Source organism: Bos indicus, chromosome 14, assembly GCF_029378745.1.
Source record: "Bos indicus isolate NIAB-ARS_2022 breed Sahiwal x Tharparkar chromosome 14, NIAB-ARS_B.indTharparkar_mat_pri_1.0, whole genome shotgun sequence".
Taxonomy (NCBI): domain Eukaryota; kingdom Metazoa; phylum Chordata; class Mammalia; order Artiodactyla; family Bovidae; genus Bos; species Bos indicus.
The window spans coordinates 66685549-66704532 of record NC_091773.1 but is presented as its reverse complement, the minus strand read 5'-3'; the positions used below and the strand labels follow the sequence as shown (position 1 = coordinate 66704532).

The window sequence follows — 18984 nt, the reverse complement described above, 5'->3', positions numbered from 1 at the left end:
CATCCTCTGCTGGTGGGGAGGACTGTGAGTTTGTCAAGACAGTGGTTCCTCTTCCCGACCTTGCTGACAAGTCCGGCTGGGGTCTTGCCTGTTGTTCCAAGGCTCATCGCTTGTAATCTCAAGCACCCAGGTCTTCAGCTGAAGCACACCATCTACACCTTTGCCGGTGTTTCTCAGTTTTTCGGGGACAGTTCACATATGCTCTCCCTAGCTCTTCGGTGGGCATTCTCCAGCCTTCAGTCCTCATCTGCTTCCCCAGCACCAGGCACAGCAGCTGCCCTCTGGTGGCTGCTCGGGCGTCCTGGGGTGAGGAGTGAATGAATGGACGTGGTGTTCCAGCCGCAGGCACTTCTGACTTTAGAACCGTAACTAAATGAGAGGTGCCCACACCTCTGCAGACGTGGCAGCCTGCAGGGGAACGGTGCCCGTGTTGTCTTCTTTCTCTTGCTTCAGTTACCTTTGTGAAGTTTGGTAAAGGAGGGAAGAGGGGAAGGCTAGGGGCGCTGGGTGGGAAGATCAGCTCTGGGGGAGGTGAATGCCACGTCCACTCCCAGCTTTTGAGGTCAAAGGAATCGTGACCTCAAAGGTCTTCTCCAGAAGAGTTACTCATGGTTCCTCTGCTGGGCCCTGGGACATATCCTTCATGGTCAAGAATGGAAACACCGTCAGGGTTCCTGAGAGGGAGCGAGCGAGCAAGCCAGAGTTAGGTCGAATCGGCCGTCAGTTCAGTGACCTTCCCTGAGGCTTTTATCCAACCGTCTGCTTGCTTCATCTTGTGGCTCAGAGCCCCTTACATGTCACCCTGCCGCGCTTCCCGAGGCCACCAGAGCTGAGGCGGGGAGAGGAGCTCCTTTTGTGACCCACGTGAAGCCGCTTGTGAGGAGAATGTTCATTGGTGTCGCTTTCTTAAGGAAGGGGTGTAGTTGAACTAGTTAGAATGACACTGCATTGGCTGTCCTGCAGGTTTTGGAGCATTGCTTCTGTTTACTGAGCGCCCAGGTGCTCAGCCTGTGCGCTGGGTGTGTTGCCTTCCTGACGCCTTTACCACCATCTTTTGACGAGTGTCAATTGTGGTTTCCATTTTATAAGGATGGAAGCTGAAGGTGTTAGTGCTTCATGCCACCACCACCGATTGCGGCTAGAATTTGACCACAGCCATATAGCTGAAATGCAATGAAAGAACTCCCATCTGGACACATCTCTGTCTTAACAGCCTGTGCTGACAAAGGACATGGAAATGTAAGACTCTTCTCCTTTAGAAACTTTGGAGGGGAGAGTGGTAAACATACAAGACAGTTAATACCACAAGAGACGATACAATTTAATTGATAAGCTGCTTATGTAAGTGCTTCAGAAGAGTGCTGTACTATAGTTACTGCCATTTCTAGTGTTACTCTTATGGCTTCATATTATCTATAAAGAATATGGAAATATCTAACTGATGTTTTTATTTTATTTTAAAAACAATTCATTTGTCTGATCTCAGAGAGCAATAGTGGTAAAGAATCCTCCTGCCAGTGCAGGAGCCGTAAGATTCGAGGGTTTGATCTCTGGGTCAGGAAGATACCCTGGAGCAGGAGATGTCAACCCACTACAGTATTTTTGCCAGGAGAATCTCATGGACAGAGGAGCCTGGCGGGCTACAGTCCATGGAATCACAAAGAGTTAGACATGACTGAACGTCTGAGCACACACACAGTTGCATAGCATAATTCAGAGGAGAAGAATAATTGTGTCTGCTGCTGCTGCTGCTAAGTCGCTTCAGTCGTGTCCGACTCTGTGCGACCTCATAGACAGCAGCCCACCAGGCTCCCCCGTCCCTGGGATTCTCCAGGCAAGAACACTGGAGTGGGTTGCCATTTCCTTCTCCAATGCATGAAAGTGAAAAGTGAAAGTGAAGTCGCTCAGTTGTGTCCGACTCTTCACGACCCCGTGGACTGCAGCCTACCAGGTTCCTCCGTCCATGGGATTTTCCAGGCAAGAGTACTGGAGTGGGGTGTCATTGCCTTCTCTGGTAATTATGGCTAGAATATTTCAGATCTCTGGAAGTGATTTGAACCTGAACCTGGGGTTATTTGGGCTTTCTGTGGAATGACAAGAAAACATTTGGGAGAGAGAAATCATGGGGAAAAGGAGTCCGATTGGTATTGAACTTGCCATACTAGGGAGTCATAGAAATAAATCAGACAGGACAGAGCCAGACAGTGGGCTGCTAGTGGCCTGGGCCTGAGTGGCGTGAAGAGCATGTATTAAATGAGGAAGTCCTTTGTTTTCCAGGGCTCACATCTGTTTCCTGGGGGCCCCTCAAGGCATCCTGGTTCTCTAGTTTCCATTGGTGTTTGGGGCACCCTAGATGAGCTTGGGTCTCACAATACAGGAGGAGAATATCACACAGGCCAGAGGCCCCCCTGACCAGCTGCTCTGTGAAAACACATTTCAACTCCTGGGCAGGGAACTCCAACTGCACTGTGCTCCCTGGCTGCTCTGTTAGTGCCTGCTCTACACGTGTCCTGTGCCCACCACCCTTTCTGGCTTTAACGAATCATCTCCAGCAAGTTGGGATCCTTTTCCGGACCCCTGCAGAAGCTCAGAGCGAATGTGTAACTTACCCACTGGCCAGGAAGCAAGAGGGATGCGGTGGCCCTGAGCCTGCCCACTGGCCTCAGATTTGCAAGTTGCCCTTTGATGATTGACTTCTTTCCTTCAAGACTGTTATGCTTATTCTTTTATTTTAAAACTATTTTTAACACAGTATAACATGTGCGTAGCTAAAAGTCATGGTAGTGCAAAGTTTATTTCTCAGTGGTCTGCTGCCATTTTCTTGCCCATTCTCCACTTCCCAGTCCAGAAGTAAACATTGGCAACTCGTTTCTTCAGGTATTTACCTCTGTATTTCATCTACAGTACTTATTTTTTAAAAATCAATTTGAGATCCCTTTTGACTTCTTGGATAGGATTTAAGTTTTATTCTCCCTATATTCTCCACTGCCTTCATTTGCCTAATACAGTCACATCAGATTTTTTTGTTACATCCCCAGTTAGTGTTTTCCTTGATTTTAAGAAAATATTGCTCAGTGCAGAGGTCTGTCATGTGCATCCCTGTTCTTGTACAATTCTCCCCCCCACCCCCGCCCCCAAGCAAACATTGCTTTGTTTTTTCAGCTGCCGAGTTTTTAACCTTTTACCTTGCTGTGATCTATCAGATCTGTCCACTACATAGTAATATTTCCCAGATGTTTGACTCTGTGAGATAATCAATCAGTTCTTTTTTTATTTTAAACTAAGGCTTCTCCTGTTCCAGGGTGGATGAGGTGCCACAGGCCCTCATCCCGGGCCTTGATTTCTTCTTAACCTGTTTCACCCTTATTAGGATGTAGACCAGCAGACAGACTGCCGTTGCAGTTTGCCTTATGCCTTGCACCCCCCTCCCCTACAGTCCAGGACCCCAGGATCTTGGATGGTTCTTTGAGAATCTGATGAGAGCTCTGAACACTCTGCCCAGGAAAATAAATGCACACATATAAAATTTGGCACATAATTTTGTGAATGTCGAAAGATAATTTATATAACATTACCTACACTGTAATCCTATCAACCATAGAGTTCCGAATAAGTCTTCAGAACCTTAACTCTGATACTACAGTGAAACTACATTTACTATTTTTCCTAATACATAATTCTTTACTCTTAAGCATTTTATCATTTCCTAGTGTTTGATGGAGTGAGTGAGTTTTCCAAATTTTAATGACTTGCAGAAGTGTGGCCAGTTGGAATCACTTCTATTCTAGGGTGTTCCATTTTGCAACCTTTGATGTTAATCTGTTTCTCCCTCCAACTGTTCTGTATGTTGACGTAGCTGAGGATGAAGATCCCCTTATAACACTCTCCATATTTGTTGAGTTGAATGGAAATGAATGATGAGCTACTTTCCTGGTAGTGCATGTCCCCTAGCATGACTGCTCCCAATGAAAAAAGATACTAAAAGATACTAAAAGATGCTAATCTTCCTAAGGAGCAGATGCCCTGCTGGGGTCATTGACAAGAGGGATTTTCCATCTGCATGAAAGGGAGTTCCACCATCAAACACTCAATCTGTAGTTGAGATCCTATTAAGACAAATTCCTGGGGTCTGTGGTTAGACTAGAGCTTGGTTGTATTGAATATTGCTTGAAGTGAAGTGGTGCATGGCTGCAATATATAATGCATTTGTCTTTATCCACTCATTGATTTGTTGTTCAGTTGCTCAGTTGTGTCCAACTCTTTGCAACCTCATGGACTGCAGCACACCAGGCTTCCCTGTCCTTCCCTATTTCCCAGAGCTTGCTCAAATTCATGTCCCAGTTGAGTTGGTGATGCCATCCAACCATCTCATCCTCTGTACATCCCCTTCTCCTCCTGCTCCTTCAGTCCTTCCCAGGATCAGGGTCTTTTCCAAATGTGTTGGCTGTTCACATCAGGTAGCCAAAGTATTGGAGCTTCAGCTTCAGCACCAGTCCTTCCAGTGAATATTCAGGGTTGATTTCCTTTAGGATGGACTGGTTTGAGCTCCTTGCAGTCCAAGGACTCTTGAGTCTTCTCCAGCAACACAGTTAGACGGCATCAATTCTTTGGTGCTCAGCCTTCTTTATGGTTCAACTCTCACATCCATACATGACTATTGGAAGAACCATAGCTCTGATTATACTGACCTTTGTCAGCAAAGTGATGTCTCTGCTTTTTAATATGCTGTCTAGGTTTGTCATAGCTTTCCTTCCAAGAAGCAAGCGTCTTTTAATTTCATTGATTAAATTGATTTTGGAGCCCAGGAAAATAATGTCTGTCACTGTTTCCATTGTTTCCCCATCTATTAGCCATGAAGTGAATGGGACCAGATGCCATGATGTTAGCTTTTTGATTGTTGAATTTTAAAACAGCTTTACACCTTCTTCAAAAGGCTGTTAGTTCCTCCTCACTTTCTGCCTTAAGGGTGGTTTCATGTGCATATCTGAGCTTATTGTTATTTCTCTTGGCAGTCTTGATTCCAGCTTGTGCTTCATCCCCCTGGGCATTTCACATGATGTACTCTGCATATAAGTTAAACAAGCAGGGTGACAGTACACAGCCTTGACATACACCTTTGCCAATTTTTGAACTCACTGAGTAACTGCTGTTTATTAGATAGCAAGGTAGGGCATGATATACATTTTTAGTCTTCAGAGATTATTTTTTGGCCATTCAGTGTGAATGATCAAATTTCTTAAAAAAAAAAAAAAAAACAGGGCTTAACTAAATGCCGGCTTCTAATCATGTCAAAATAATTAGGTTTCTGTTAAGTTTTGTGTTGTAGGGCATCTTAATTGGCATTTTCTATCTTAACTGATCCTACAGTTATTTTCTCAGATTCCCAAGTTGCTTCATTGATTTTACTTGAAAAGGACAATAGCCAGTGTTTGCAGTCAGTTTTAACACACTGTAAGAGAAGCAGTATGGCAATCCTCATTTCACCAACGCTTTCTTGAAATCATTAAAATTAACATCATGTAGCTTAAACAAAGATGACACTATCCCTTCAGAATTTAAAACCAGCTCCATTTGGAGAAGTGTTCATTGAAAATAATTCAGGAGTATGAAGTGCTCTGTGAAGAGTATTTTCTGGTCTGCATTTAGTATGTGGTCACGGGGAGGTGAAGACAAGTATGAGGGTGTCAGTATCTTCACCAGGCACCTTGACTTTGGATCTAGGGTCCAAGGCAACAGAATATTTGAGAGAGAAAGCCCATGAGGATGCTAATGATAATGAAACTTGAAAATGAGCTTGAAAGTAAATAGCAAGAAATAGTGACATACGGCCAAACCTAATGTGAAAATAAGTTTTTGGCAAGCAGAAGACAAATTTGCAGCACTTTCTCTTCTTCAAGACAGTTTTGTGTTTAATCATCTGTGAACATTTTGGAAACTTTGAGTGTTGCATTTGGCTCCTGGTGGGGAACAAAAATAAATTGGCTGTGATGGCTGATTTCACTTCTTTTTGAGTAGCCTCACTGTGTTTTATGGTAACTCCTCTAAGGAAAGTGACAGATCGGAAGCAGCTGATTGCTCAGTGAGGTGGTGCAGCATAAAGCCAACGCCGAGTCTTTGCAAAATCGAATATTTCTATTGCTGATCACAGCTGTTTCTGCTGGTTGTATCTTAACACATGTGTGACATACTCACACACACGTGCTGGAGGCTGAGTCCTCAGGTCAGACGTGCAGTTGCAGAGAGCCAGGCTGTCACTTTAGAGAATATGCTCTGCTCCAGCTGAGACTGTCAGGCTTCCTAGTGGACATGCTGCTCCCAGAGACCGGAAATGCTCCTCGAGGGGGACAGGGGTCCCCTCTGTGCTCTGACCTTGGCCTGTCTCTCCCGCCCCTTCTATACCACCCTTAGCATCCCATCACAGCCCCTGGGTTCCCAGGAAGCGCTCTGCTCCCAGCCCCCTCCCTACACCGGTGCCCCCGCCTCCCTACCTGCCGGGTGGCCCTCTTCATTCTCTGCCTGGTCCAGCTCATCCTCCCGAGGAGCTTCCCTGCCCTCCAGCCCACCTCAGCTGTCCTGTTTGTTTTTGGACATCTTGTCCACACCCGCGCCTCAATCTCGGTTCATCAGCATGATGCACCCATCGCTGCCCTCCCCAGGCTGTGCATCGAAACACAAAACACAGATCTTAGTAAAGTTACAAAGTCACAGGCGTTTGGCTTCATAGTAATCTTAAGTGGGTCATATATGGCTACAAAGGAGAGGTATGAAATTTCCATTTTTCACCTAACATGGAAAAGGTGTAAATCCACTTCCATAAATTAAATAAGGTCCTCATTTTGCACCCTGTAAACCCTTTCATAATGCTGTTAAGGGCTAGCAGAGTCTCAGCAGGGGCCACTTCAAAGAGCAGTCTCTCGAGTTCTCTAGAACGAATGTTCCTCCACAGACAGTGAGGTGTGTTCACGTGGGGGAGGGGGGGTGGGCATGACCCAGCACCCTCTGTGTCGTCAGTCAGCGTTGGCTTGTTGGATGCAGGGCACACAGGGACGCTTCCTGGCCTCGGACGGGCGCCTGTACTGAGCGTGCCCTGGGTGCTCTTCCCTTCCATCGCCGCCAGCAGCAGCCCAGCCCTCGCCCTGAGTCTCCCTGGGCAATGCCCAGGGGGAAGGACTCACACAGGTGCGGCGTCGCCACGGCTTCCGGGAACAGTTCTCAGACCCGTTTGACGTTCTTGTGGGTGCTGAGCCCAGTTACCTGCTTCCGGCTGGGTGACCCACTTCCCCTGGGTGCAGCTCCCAAGTCCATCTCCTCCCCACCCCCGTTAGCCACGCGGAGCTGGCCTGGTCTCCTGGTGACGTCTCACCTTCGCCCGCCACCTTGCTGTCCAGCCTCCCGGGTAGAGGGCGCCAGAGGAGGAAGGCGTCTTCCCTCCCAGTTCGTGCGAGCCCCACAGCGTTCAGATCTTACGTCCGTGGCCCCCAGGGCAGCGGCACAGGCGGCCCGTCTCCCTGGCAGCGCTCCAGCACGCACCTCCTCTCAGGCAGTTTCCAGGGCCAGCGGCAACCCCCTTCCCCGTGAACAGCGCCTCTGCGGCCGCCTCCCCACACCCGGTCAGGTGGTTTGCTCACTTGGCCTGGTTCTACCCAGGAGGCTTCTCTACTCCAGTGAGTTCAGCCACACTATCTCTGACAGTGATTCCCCGGCCTTTGTGGGAGACCCCTTTCCATGTTCCTCCCGTGAGTTCCCTCAGTCAGCACTCTTAGCTGTCAGTGTTCTCCTTTTTTGTTCCTCTGAGTTCTCTGCACCTCCGACCTCCTGTTCATACCGTAATTCTTTGTTAAACTTTTCTCTGTTCAAACCACGGGGTGGTTTCTGTCTCCTGAGGGGACCCTGACCATGCAGATGCCCACTACCAGTGTCCCAGCTCCACACCGCCCCACCAACCATACGGAGTCTTCCAGGGCCGGCCTGCAGGACAGCGCACTCAGTTATTCCCCTGACACTGTGCCTACTGGCCAGCAGACCCTGGGTTAAGGAAGACAGGACTGCAGCCCGGCACTTGTTGAAACACTAGAAAAGGAGAAAACCAAATAGTGTAGTATATTGAGTTTGTGTGAGTGTGCGTGTATGTGTGGTGGGGGGTGGGAGTAATGTACACAAAACTTAAAGAGAAACTTGAGAATTTTAGTGTCCTCTAGGAGCCCAAGGGGATAGATAGATGGCATGGCAATTCATGGAATTGATAGATGTTTACCACTTTAAGTCATGTCCATAATAGAAAAAGTATTAATAACAAAATGTGGTTTTGTTGTGTTCCACTTAATTTGTGAATATTCTTTCTCTTTCCACAAAGACCTTGAGTTGGGTAGGGTGTCTCAACACACCTCATCTCTGAATTCCTAAGGGCAGGAACCATCCCATAGTAGGTGTACAGTAAATGTTAGTTGACTAGAGGCCAGTCACACGGAGTTGATGTTCTCTGTTTTGTAAATACTCTGCAAAGTCAAAGTCAGCCAGTGTCTTCTCATATTGATAGTTCATAAGCGATTACGTGCAGTTATTTTTGTCCTTGAAATGTAAACAGAAAGGTTGTTCATGAGCTTAGGATTTTTGTGCTTCCTCTCCCGCCATTTACAGATAACATCAGCCTCGTCAGATGTGTAGCACAGCATGTGAGTTGTCTTTTAGACCTCTAATTCTCAGGGATCCCTGTGGTGCAGACATAGAAACGGAGATTGGCTTGCTTAGCCGTGGCAATACTGATAGGATGTGGCTGAGTCCTGGCTTGGAGTCCAGGATGATACCAGAGCTCTTGTGTTTCCCACTTCACTGCCCAGGTCTCACCACATGTGGCCCTGTGGTGAGTCAGGCGCCTGCCCTACTTCTGTGAACACACATACATGTCACCCCAGAGCTTTTGTTCCTCTTCAGAGCCACTCCTTGTCCTAGAAACACACCCCTCTGACCCCCCTCGGGCACTGTGACATCCAGGTACAAGTGGAAAAGGATTGGAAAACTCAAAAGAAGGCCAGAGGTCTCTTTCCTTCACTTGATGGATTCAAAAATCTCTCCTCCCCCCAAAATCTAGCCACTTGCTGAACAATTGATACCTGTACACGTTATGGAGAAACTTGAGCTAAAGTGAAGCCCAGGGGAGCAGGTGCGCACCTTTAACCTCTGACCCTTGTCTTCTCTTCCTCCCAGGTGCTGCTACCCCCGTACGATGATGCCACTGTGAACAGCGCCACCAAGGAGCCGCCGCCCCCGTACGTGTCTGCCTGAGCCTGGAAGTTGGGCAGCATGAGAGCAACAGCCAGACTTGTCATTCATCAGAGCAATAGTTCTTTAATTTTTCTTCTGAGATGAGCTCTCTGAGCTTATTTGTTGCAGAAATGCTACAGTTTAAAATTTTAGATGTTAAGTTGAAACTCTGTAGTTTGAAACCTATGCTTTAGCTGGAGCACCTTGCTAGAGTAGCTGTAGAAATTCTCTCGGTGGGGTGGGGTGGGGTGGGCTCCCCTAGTTTTCCCTCGGCGTTGGAACTACCCAACAACCCGGATGAATCTCGAGTCCGAGACGTCTGTTGTACGTGCTGAGCCCCAGAGTCGAAGACTTTCCAACGCTTTTCTCTTCACTCCCTCTTTCTCTTTTGAACGTGTATAATCAAGTCAAAATTAGACAGTGCTTTCCTTGGCCATTCCAATTTATAGAAGAAACCCTTAGGAGAACAGGAATGTTATTTGTGTAAGGAGTCCATATAAATACATAAATAAAACAAGAATTTCCTTAGACATTTACTTTATGATTTAAATTTGGTGACGGTTTTTGAGTTTGCTGGTCAAGGATTTTGACTGTGAGACCCTCTGATAATCCATGGCAAGGCAGACAGTCGGTGGCCGCCCTGCTGGCTGCTCTTGTCCGCGCGCGTCTGGGGTCACAGTGTGGCGTGTCGGGGGGACTGATGGATTTGGTCCTTTGTGCTGTCAAGTCTCTCTTTCCTCTCCTTTTCCTGTCCCTGCTCAGAAACCCCTCTAGCTCAGTGTTCTGCCCTCGCCTGACTTGGGGAGGACACCCACCACCAACCTTTGTCAGGTGGAATTACTGATACATATTTATCTACCAATATGAAAGAAGGTTTTCTTCTCTCCCTACAAGGTGCAACCTGCTACTGTGAACTTCTGAGTATGCTTTGTGATCTTTTAAAAGTCTTCTGAAAAATGGGAGGTGGGGGCTGGAAGGGGGGTTGCTTTCCTTGTGAAATAGCCTTGTCTTGACTACCTGAATTTCCAGAGATTTTTGATACATTCACATGTTCAAAAGTCACAGCTCTTCATTTTGTTCACTATTGGATGTGCTTATAAATGAAGGTTTGCAATTAAAGTGAGATTTTTCCCACATTCAAGAAGACCACCTTTTGACTCTGGTGATTGTGCCTGGAAACACTTCTTGCCCACTTGGGACTGTGTTAGACACAGAATTTGGCCCGAGGAGGAGGCTCTATGGCTTGTCTCACACATAGGTGTTTTTTTAGTATCTTCATGCTGATAAAATCAGAGCATCTTGGGCCAAGAGAAAGGGAGAGGACAGACATGAACTTGCAGCATTCCTAACCCCGCCTCTGCCAACTCAGCTGCTTCGAATCTGATTGCTTTCTGTCCGCAGTGCAGTTGTAACAGGCTGTTTAGATTCTCTTGTGTTCCAAGGGAGGTTAAAATAGGAGGGATTTTGGCTTGTTTCCAGATAGGTGTTTCAGATAATTTGGAAATGTAAGGAAAAAATAAGAGGTGAAGGGGGGGTGGTTTTTATCCCTGAGAATCAGCCTCAGTCATTTCTTTTGGTGCATCACGTTAGTATTCCATATACACTCAACCTCAGAAATTCTGTTCCTTGAAGCTCCCACCAAGTTAAACACATGCAGGGTTGTTAACGGATGGAAAAGGCCTATCAGATCGTTTCACTGATCCCTTGGAAGGCACGTGGGAAGTCACAGTCGTTTGCATGTTACTCCCTGTGATTTTCCAGCACTTTGCTTAATCATGTTTTACACTATGAAAAATGACGTGATCAAGTGGAGAAAAATGCTGGTTTTGAGACTCCCTTCATAGGGTCCTCAGAGGGGATCTCATTCACATGACACTCAGTGCCACCGACCACAGGATTCATGTCGTACTCAGACCTCACAGGTGCTGATGCTAGTGGGCCTTGCTGATGTGACATCTCAAGCTCACTCCCGAAGCTGCCCCCATCCTTACCTCGGCAGAGTAAGGAATTGTCTTCATGTCTCCAGTGTGGAGAGGTGATGGCTTGGATTAAAGTGACCCTCCAGAGCATACTCAGCAGTTCGCTGTGTCCCTGTCCCTGTTTCATGTCTAATACAGATACATACCTCTTTTAAATGTATTTGAAACCCCACTTTAATATCTAGCTCTGTTCTTCTGTTTTGTCGTCTGCAGAGAACAACAACAGTCATTACCTCAGTTGCTCTCATGCTTATATACTTTCTGGTCCCTTGACTCTTGAGAACCGATGAGAGATCTTTGGGTTTTTTCATCTTGAAACCCCCAAACCCTATTTTAAGGTCATGGATATTCAGCCCAGCACCAGTAGATGTGCAAATGGGCCCACTGATAAGCAGCCTGTGGGAGGGTTTGGAGTGTTTGCTGGACAGAGGGAAGAGAAAAACACATCTTTGGGCTTAGATGGGGTCTGCCCACTCTAGAAATCCAGCCTCCATTGAACGAGCCAGTCGGGTTTCCAGAATGTTGCGTCACATGAAAGGGCCGGTTGACTCACTGCTCCCCTTCCTGTACCTTCTTTCTACGTAAACACATAAGCAGCATCTCCCCCAAATCCCTTGTCCCCATCCTGTTGTTCTGCATAATGCCAGACAGGTTCTCTCCACCCTCCTTTCTCCCCCTATTTTTTTAAACTCTAATGGTCCCAAAATGTGTTTAGTTTGACTGCTTAGCTGAACCACACCTTATTGTATTTGTCTTTTCACCTTCACTTTAGTTTATTAATCAGCAGTACTCAGTAATACTCTCAAGAGATCATTTTTAGAGACAAAGCATTCAAGTTTTCTCCGTGGAAGGGATGTATTATATGTGAATCACTGGAGTCATCATTGGAGGAAAAAAATCCTGCTATACAAATGGATCTTTTATAAAAACACTATTTCCATTTGAAAATATAATGTTAGCTTTTGCAACCAATCTGGAAAACGACCTAAATATTGTGACTGTTAATATTGCCGCTGGTCATGTAGACAAAATTCTACATTCTGGTGGGGAGAGGGCAGGTGAGGCATAACGCCAAAGGACAGCCAGTGTAAAGTGAGACATTTCAGTACCGGAAGTAGAACCCACTTCTGGGTAAAATGGGTTTTGGGCAGCTCACATGCATGTTCTAAAAGGGAAGGAGAAAGGAGGCATTGCATAGATGTCTCCACACCCATGAAATTCACTTAAAGTGTTTTGCCTGCTGGCCAAGTTTTCTGCCAAATGACTGGTGTGTGGAAGCCAGCCAGGTCTGCAACCTTCTGCTGAAAAGCCCATGCATGCCTGCTGCTGAGTCGTGTACAGAGACAGAAGAGAATCTATTGCCTGGCCAACCCTGGAGAAGTGACATCAAAGCAAAAGTCTTAGCTCTCTACCTGCATCGATACGACCCTAAGTAGAGGAAACGGCTGCTGCTTCAGAATGAAGAGTTTGGCTCAAAACAGCATGATGGACTAAAGTTTTATTATTTTATCCCATCTAAAACCTAACATACTTTTTTTTTTTTTAAACACATACTTTTAAAAAAACCATTAGCAGACTGATTCATGTTGAGGTTTGACAAAAAACAACAAAATTCTGTAAAGCAATTATCCTTCAATAAATTTTTAAGCCATTAACAACAAACATGATACAACAAGTTTTTGCTTACTAAGTAAAATTTATTATCATGGGATCTTCTTCAGCTGAGCAAATAGAACATATATATTCCTTGGTGTTGGGCAAGTTGTCCAGGGTATATTGTTGCAGTAGAGAGAGTTTGGAGAGGAACTGTGTGACGGTGGGTAGATGGGCGTAATTAGCCAGCAGTGGGGGCCTCATTTCTCTTAGAAGAGCCTGGCAGTGAATGTACCATCAGATTGTCTGCTAGTCATGGTTCAGTTCTCTGGCATATCGAGTCCTGCTGTGAAGAAAGAAAACCAACAACAGGTGCCAGATTCCTGGGACCCTAAGTTTGGGGCCTCCAATCTAGACCTAAAGAGCTGATGAGGCTCCCATCTGTGGTCTCCACCTGAAAAACCCCTGGCTCTGGAAAGACTGGGAACACTGGGTCTGCTCTCTGCGTGACCCACCAGCAGAAAGGACGGTGTGCTTTGTGTGTGGGGGGGCCTTTGTGAGATGTCGCGTTTCCTCCAGTATTCATTTTAGCTAAACAAATGTGTCTTTATTTAACTATTTTACTTTCGCAAGATAATTTCTTTAGTTCTTTTAAACATTGGTTCAGTTGCTAAGTCGTGTCCAACTCTTTGCAACCTCATGGACTGCAGCATGCCAGGCTTCCCTGTCCTTCACTATCTCCTGGAGCTTGCTCAAACTCATGTCCATTGAGTCAGGGATGCCAACCAACCATCTCGTCCTCTATCATCCCCTTCCCCTTTTGCCTTTAATCTTTCCCAGCATCAAGGTCTTTTCCAATGAATCAGGTCTTCAGGTCATGTGGCCAAAGTATTGGAGCTTCAGCTTCAGCATCCAGTCCTTCCAGTGAATATTCAGGGTTGATTTCCTTTAAAACTGACTGGTTTGATTTCCTTGCTGTCCAAGCGACTCTCAAGAGTCTTCTCCAGCACCACTGTTAAAAAACATAAGTTCTTCAGCGCTCAACCTTTATGGTTCAACTCTAACATCCATACATGACCACTGGAAAAACCATAGCTTTGACTATATGGACCTTTGTCAGCAAAGTGACGTCTCTGCTTTTTAATACAACGCTGTCTAGGTTTTTCATAGCTTTTCTTCCAGGAAGCAAGCATCTTTTGTTGCTGCAGTCATGTTATGTCTTTTAAATTAAATCTTTCTTTCCTGCAGATTAGTGTTAGTCTCTCAGTCATGTCCGACTCTTTGCGACCCTGTGGACTACGGCCCACCAGGCTCCTTTGTCCTTGGGATTCTCCACGCAAGAGTAGATTGCCATTCCCTGCTCTAGAGGATCTTCCCAACCCAGGGATCGAACCTGGGTCTTCTGCATATTCCTGCATATGGTCCCCTGCAATAAATAATAATGGCAGCGCCAACCCTGCTTTTATCAACACTCCCAGTCTTCTCTTAATGACATCACGACATCAAATATTTACTGTGCCTGAGATGAAGCATTGTTTCCTCTTCCCCCAAATCTGCTCATATTGACCCCTGTATCTGCTAGTGGTCTCCCCATCATTCCTGTCACCCCCAACTTGAGATCACAGGGCCTCTTTGCCTGTCCCTTTCTCCCTAATCAGCCCCCAGACCTGTGGCTTCTACCTCATCTGGCAGAATGACATTGACTACTCCCTGAACCTTTCTATGTGCCAGCCATGCTGCTAAGCACTTTACAGTTACTGTTTATCCTCATCTTACAGATGGAGAAACAGACTTTTAAAGGAAAATAACTGATCCCAAGTTTCCACAGTACGTGGCAGAGTCAGGATTTTGTTGCCAGTTGAGTCCAGTTGAGTCCATCTAAGCATCTATTTCATATCTTTGAGACATCAAGAATCTCAATTCTGTACTAACCCTCTCGGTTCTTACTAACAAGGTTGATTGCTACTAACTGGAATGAAGACATTACAAGAAGGAAGGCAAGTCATGTAAAGCCATATAAAGTTTGTAAACTTGGGGTGGATTTTTTTACTTGAGGTTTGTATTACACAAAGCTGTCAATTTTCTATTTAGGCTTAAGCATGTTCTGTGAGTATCAGCTTTTAATTCTTATCATAAGGAAAGTGTTCAGATAGGAAGAAAGATCAACTGAGGTGGGCCTTTGGGAGCAGTTAATTGTTTTAAGTGAGCGATTTCCTTTTGAGAACATTAGACACACTTTAAAATGCACTAGTTTATCTTTTTTTTAACTTCTTCTTTGGCTGCGTCTTCGTTGCTGTGCATGGGCTTTCTCTAGTTGCAGTGAGTTGGCCTCACATTGTCGTGGCCCCTCTTGTTGCAGAGTACAGGTTCTAGGAGCACAGTCTTCAGTAGCTGTGTCTGGCTTAGTTGCTTCTCGGCATGTGGAGTCTACCTGGACCAGGGATCTAACCCATGTCCCCTGCATTGGCAGATGAATTCTTTTTTTTTTTTATTGAAGGATAATTGCTTTACAGAATTTTGTTGTTTTCTATCAAACCTCAACATGAATCAGTCATCGGTATACATATACCCCCTCCCTTTTGAACCTCCCTTCCACCTCCCTCCCCATCCCGCCCCTCTAGGTTGATACAGAGCCCATTTGAGTTTCCTGAGCCAGCAAATTCCCATTGGTGATCTATTAAAAATATGGAACGCATCATGAATTTGCATGTCATCCTTGCACAGGGGCCATGCTAATCTCTGTATCGTTCCAATTTTAGTCTATGTGCTGCCCAAGCGAGCACTGGCAGGTGAATTCTCAACCACTGGACCACCGGGGAAGTTCCTGGACTGATTTATCTTTCAAGACGACTGTGTGCAATAACGTTCCAAGCATAAGTGAGTAGATTAGTGATGTAATGTGTTTACAGTATCTTGGAGGAATAACTGGGGCCTTGAGACCCAACTCTCTTTCCTTCCCTGCCTGCCCCAGAAAACCTCTCTCACAGGGTCTGTTTCCACATTTGCCAAACAGAGGGAGAATATAGCCCTCTCCCACGAAACTCTAGGTTTTCCTCCGCCCTGTGAGGTTAATACACTAAATCATCTGTGTCCCTGAGAACCAGCTTCCTTGAACATCTTAGGAGTGAATCCAGGCCTGACTCTGACATCAGTAAACTTGTGCATTTAAAAATAAAATTACATAAGGGAGTTTCCTGGTGGTCCAGTGGTCAGGATTTAGCACTTTCACTGCAGTGGCCCAGCTCAAGGAAGATCCCACAAGGCGGAAAGAAAATTGTATAAGTAATATATTGCAAGAAAAAATAGAAAATAAAACCAATAATTTATCCTTTGGGTCTCATCTTGAATGTCACTGCCTTCTAGAAGCCTTCAGTGACCCTCTAGTCTGGGAGGGATTCGTTTTCTGTTCTGCCATAGCATAACATGGGCATCCCTGATAGCTCAGTTGGTAAAGAAATCGTGTGCAATGCAGGAGACCCCGGTTCAATTCCTGGGCTGGGAAGACCCACTGGAGAAGGGTGAGCTACCCACTCCAGTATTCTTGGGCTTCCCTGGTGACTCAGCTGGTAAAGAATTGCCTGCAATGTTGGAGACCTGGGTTCGATCCCTGGGTTGGGAAGATCCCCTGGAGAAGGGAAAGGCTACCCACTCCAGTATTCTGGCCTGGAGAATTCCATGGACTGTATAGTCCATGGGGTCGCAAAGAGTCAGACACGACTGAGGGACTTTCACTTTCATACATAACATACCATAGCATCCCAGTCAAGGCACACCTTACATTCTGGTTCCTGTCACCTTTCTCATCTGTCCTCTCCCAGTAGATTAGAAACTGTGTCTATGTTCCTTAGTGTTCTGTCCCCAGCGCCTGGCATTTGTTTGGCAGATAGAAGAAGCTCAAACATAGTCACTAGAATAAGAATAGAATAAGCATAGGAGAGCAAGTAAAACCATCTGTAACCCCACCCATGGTGATTGTGACAAATTCTTAACAATTCAGGGGGACTCAAGCTCCACCTGGAAAATCCCATGGATGGAGGAGCCTGGTGGGCTGCAGTCCATGGGGTCACTAAGAGTCAGACACGACTGAGCAACTTCACTTTGACTTTTCACTTTCATGCATTGGAGAAGGAAATGGCAACCCACTCCAGGGTTCTTGTCTGGAGAGTCCCAGGGACCGGGGAGCCTGGTGGGCTGCCGTCTATGGGGTCGCACAGGGTCGGACATGACTGAAGCGACTTAGCAGCAGCAGCAGCAAGCTCCACAGAGACTACTTTTTTCCAGAAAAGACCCCTGGGGGAATAAAAAGACCTCATTCCTGTAGACAGTAGGAGGGAACAAAGAGAGGTCTCTCCACAGACCCTACCAGTGTGTTTACTGTGGGTTGGGAGTGGGGTGGCATCTCAACCTCTAGAAGTCGTAGAGGTGATGGGCAAAACCCAGCAACACAGAAATAGAAGGACTGATCTCTCAAGAAAGATTAAAGGACAGCTGAGATGAGGGGATAGATGACGCCCTGCTGCAGTTCACATTCAAAGGGGAAATGGCATTCTTAGCTCTATGCTTGTGATCGAGTTCTTTTGTGTGAATTTAATGCAGGAGGGCTCTGAATGAAACATTAAATCACTAGATGTGTGGCTCCCTTGAACTTGCTCCTTTCTCTTTCCTAGTAGATTAGTGTATTGTTGGAACAATGAATAACCAAGTCTGAGACCCTCTGGAACTCTGAGGACTTGGGGACATGAGGGAAAATTCCAAACAGCCAACTTGCAACTCAAGTCCAGCTGATACGTTCTACTTCCTGGGCACTTCAGATTTAAATAAAACCCCTGAAGGCCTGTGTGTGATAGAGCATGTTTGTCTTTCGGCCTTTACAAGAGTAGTCTCAAGATCCCATCAGGAAAGCCTTGTGCGTTTCCCTGTGGCGGGGACCACAAACACTAGCCCAGAAGTCCCCGCCAGCTGGCAAGCCCTGCGGTGGAAAACAGTAATCAGAGGAGGAGTCCAGACTCCAGCACCGGTGTGTGAGAACACAGGAATAGGAGCTGAGGAACGGGGCAAGAGGCCCTTCCTGCCCATGTGCGACAGACCTGCTTCCAGGAGGGAGAGCTTTCCGAGAGGGGTGTGCAAACATGGAAGAGGAGCAGTCTGTTTCAAAAAGAGATGAAAACGTGTTTATGTGAGGACCCAGAATTAAAACCTACCATCTCCCCATAAACCCACACTTTATTAAGATGCAGTTCACATGCCATAGAATTGCACGACTTAATGATTTCTTAATATTATCCAGTCATGCAACCATCGCTACAATCAACTTTAGAACATTCCCATTACCCTTCAGAGAAACTTCTCATGTATAAAGAATCACTCCCCTTTCTTCCCCCAAACTTCTCACCTCAAGGCAACCACTAATTTACTTTCTGTTTTGATGGATTTTCCCTGTTCTGGACATGGAATCATACAGCGTGCAGTTTTGGGTGATCTAGCTCTCACTTAGCTATGCTGTTTTCTAGATGTATCCATCGTGGTAGCACATATCAGCATCTCAGTCCTGTTTATTGCCAAATAATGTTCCATTTTAGTTATCCATTCATCAGTTGGTGCACATGAAGGCTGTTCTCACTTTTTGGCTATTATGAATAATGCTGCTAGGAACATGTGTGTACAAGATTCTGTATAGACATATGCTTTCTCTCTCCTACATACCTAGGAGTAGAATTGCTGGATCTTACAGTAACTATATGCTTAATTTTTGGAGAAGCTGCCAAATTGTTTCCCACAGTGCTTGCTCCATTTCATGTTTTTACCAGCAGTGTTACTAGGGTACCAGTTCGTCCACATCCTTGCCAACACTTGTTTTTGCTCATCTTTTTTTTTTTATAACAGTCATCCTCATGGGTGTGAAGTGATGTCTTGTAGTTTGGTTTTTCACTTTTGTTTTTTGACTGCACTGCGTGGCATTTGAGATCTTAGTTCCCAGGCCAGGAGTTGAACCTGTGCCCCCTGCAGTAGAAGCACAGAGTCTTCACCACTGGATCATTAGGGAAATCCTTTGTGTTTCTTTCTTTTAATTAGAGTATAATTGCTTTGCAGTGTTGTGTTAGTTTCTGCTGTACAGCAAGGTGAATCGTGTACACGTGTATACATGTATCCC

General features: G+C 45.9%; 1 protein-coding gene and 1 non-coding gene across 2 annotated transcripts in view; one reads left to right on the top strand and one right to left on the bottom strand.

The window, feature by feature from the left end:
* Window positions 1-9797, top strand: part of LAPTM4B (lysosomal protein transmembrane 4 beta) — a 62028-nt gene extending 52231 nt beyond the window's left edge. The window contains exon 7 of the mRNA XM_019973820.2: window positions 9205-9797. Within this exon, the coding sequence (XP_019829379.1) occupies window positions 9205-9282 (78 nt within the window). The 3' untranslated portion in view covers window positions 9283-9797. The remainder of the gene's footprint in view (window positions 1-9204) is intronic.
* A 5715-nt stretch (window positions 9798-15512) lies between these two features.
* LOC139187043 (U6 spliceosomal RNA) lies at window positions 15513-15616 on the bottom strand. The gene has a single exon (XR_011570745.1). It is a non-coding gene; the product is annotated as a U6 spliceosomal RNA (small nuclear RNA).
* Window positions 15617-18984: the final 3368 nt, after the last annotated feature.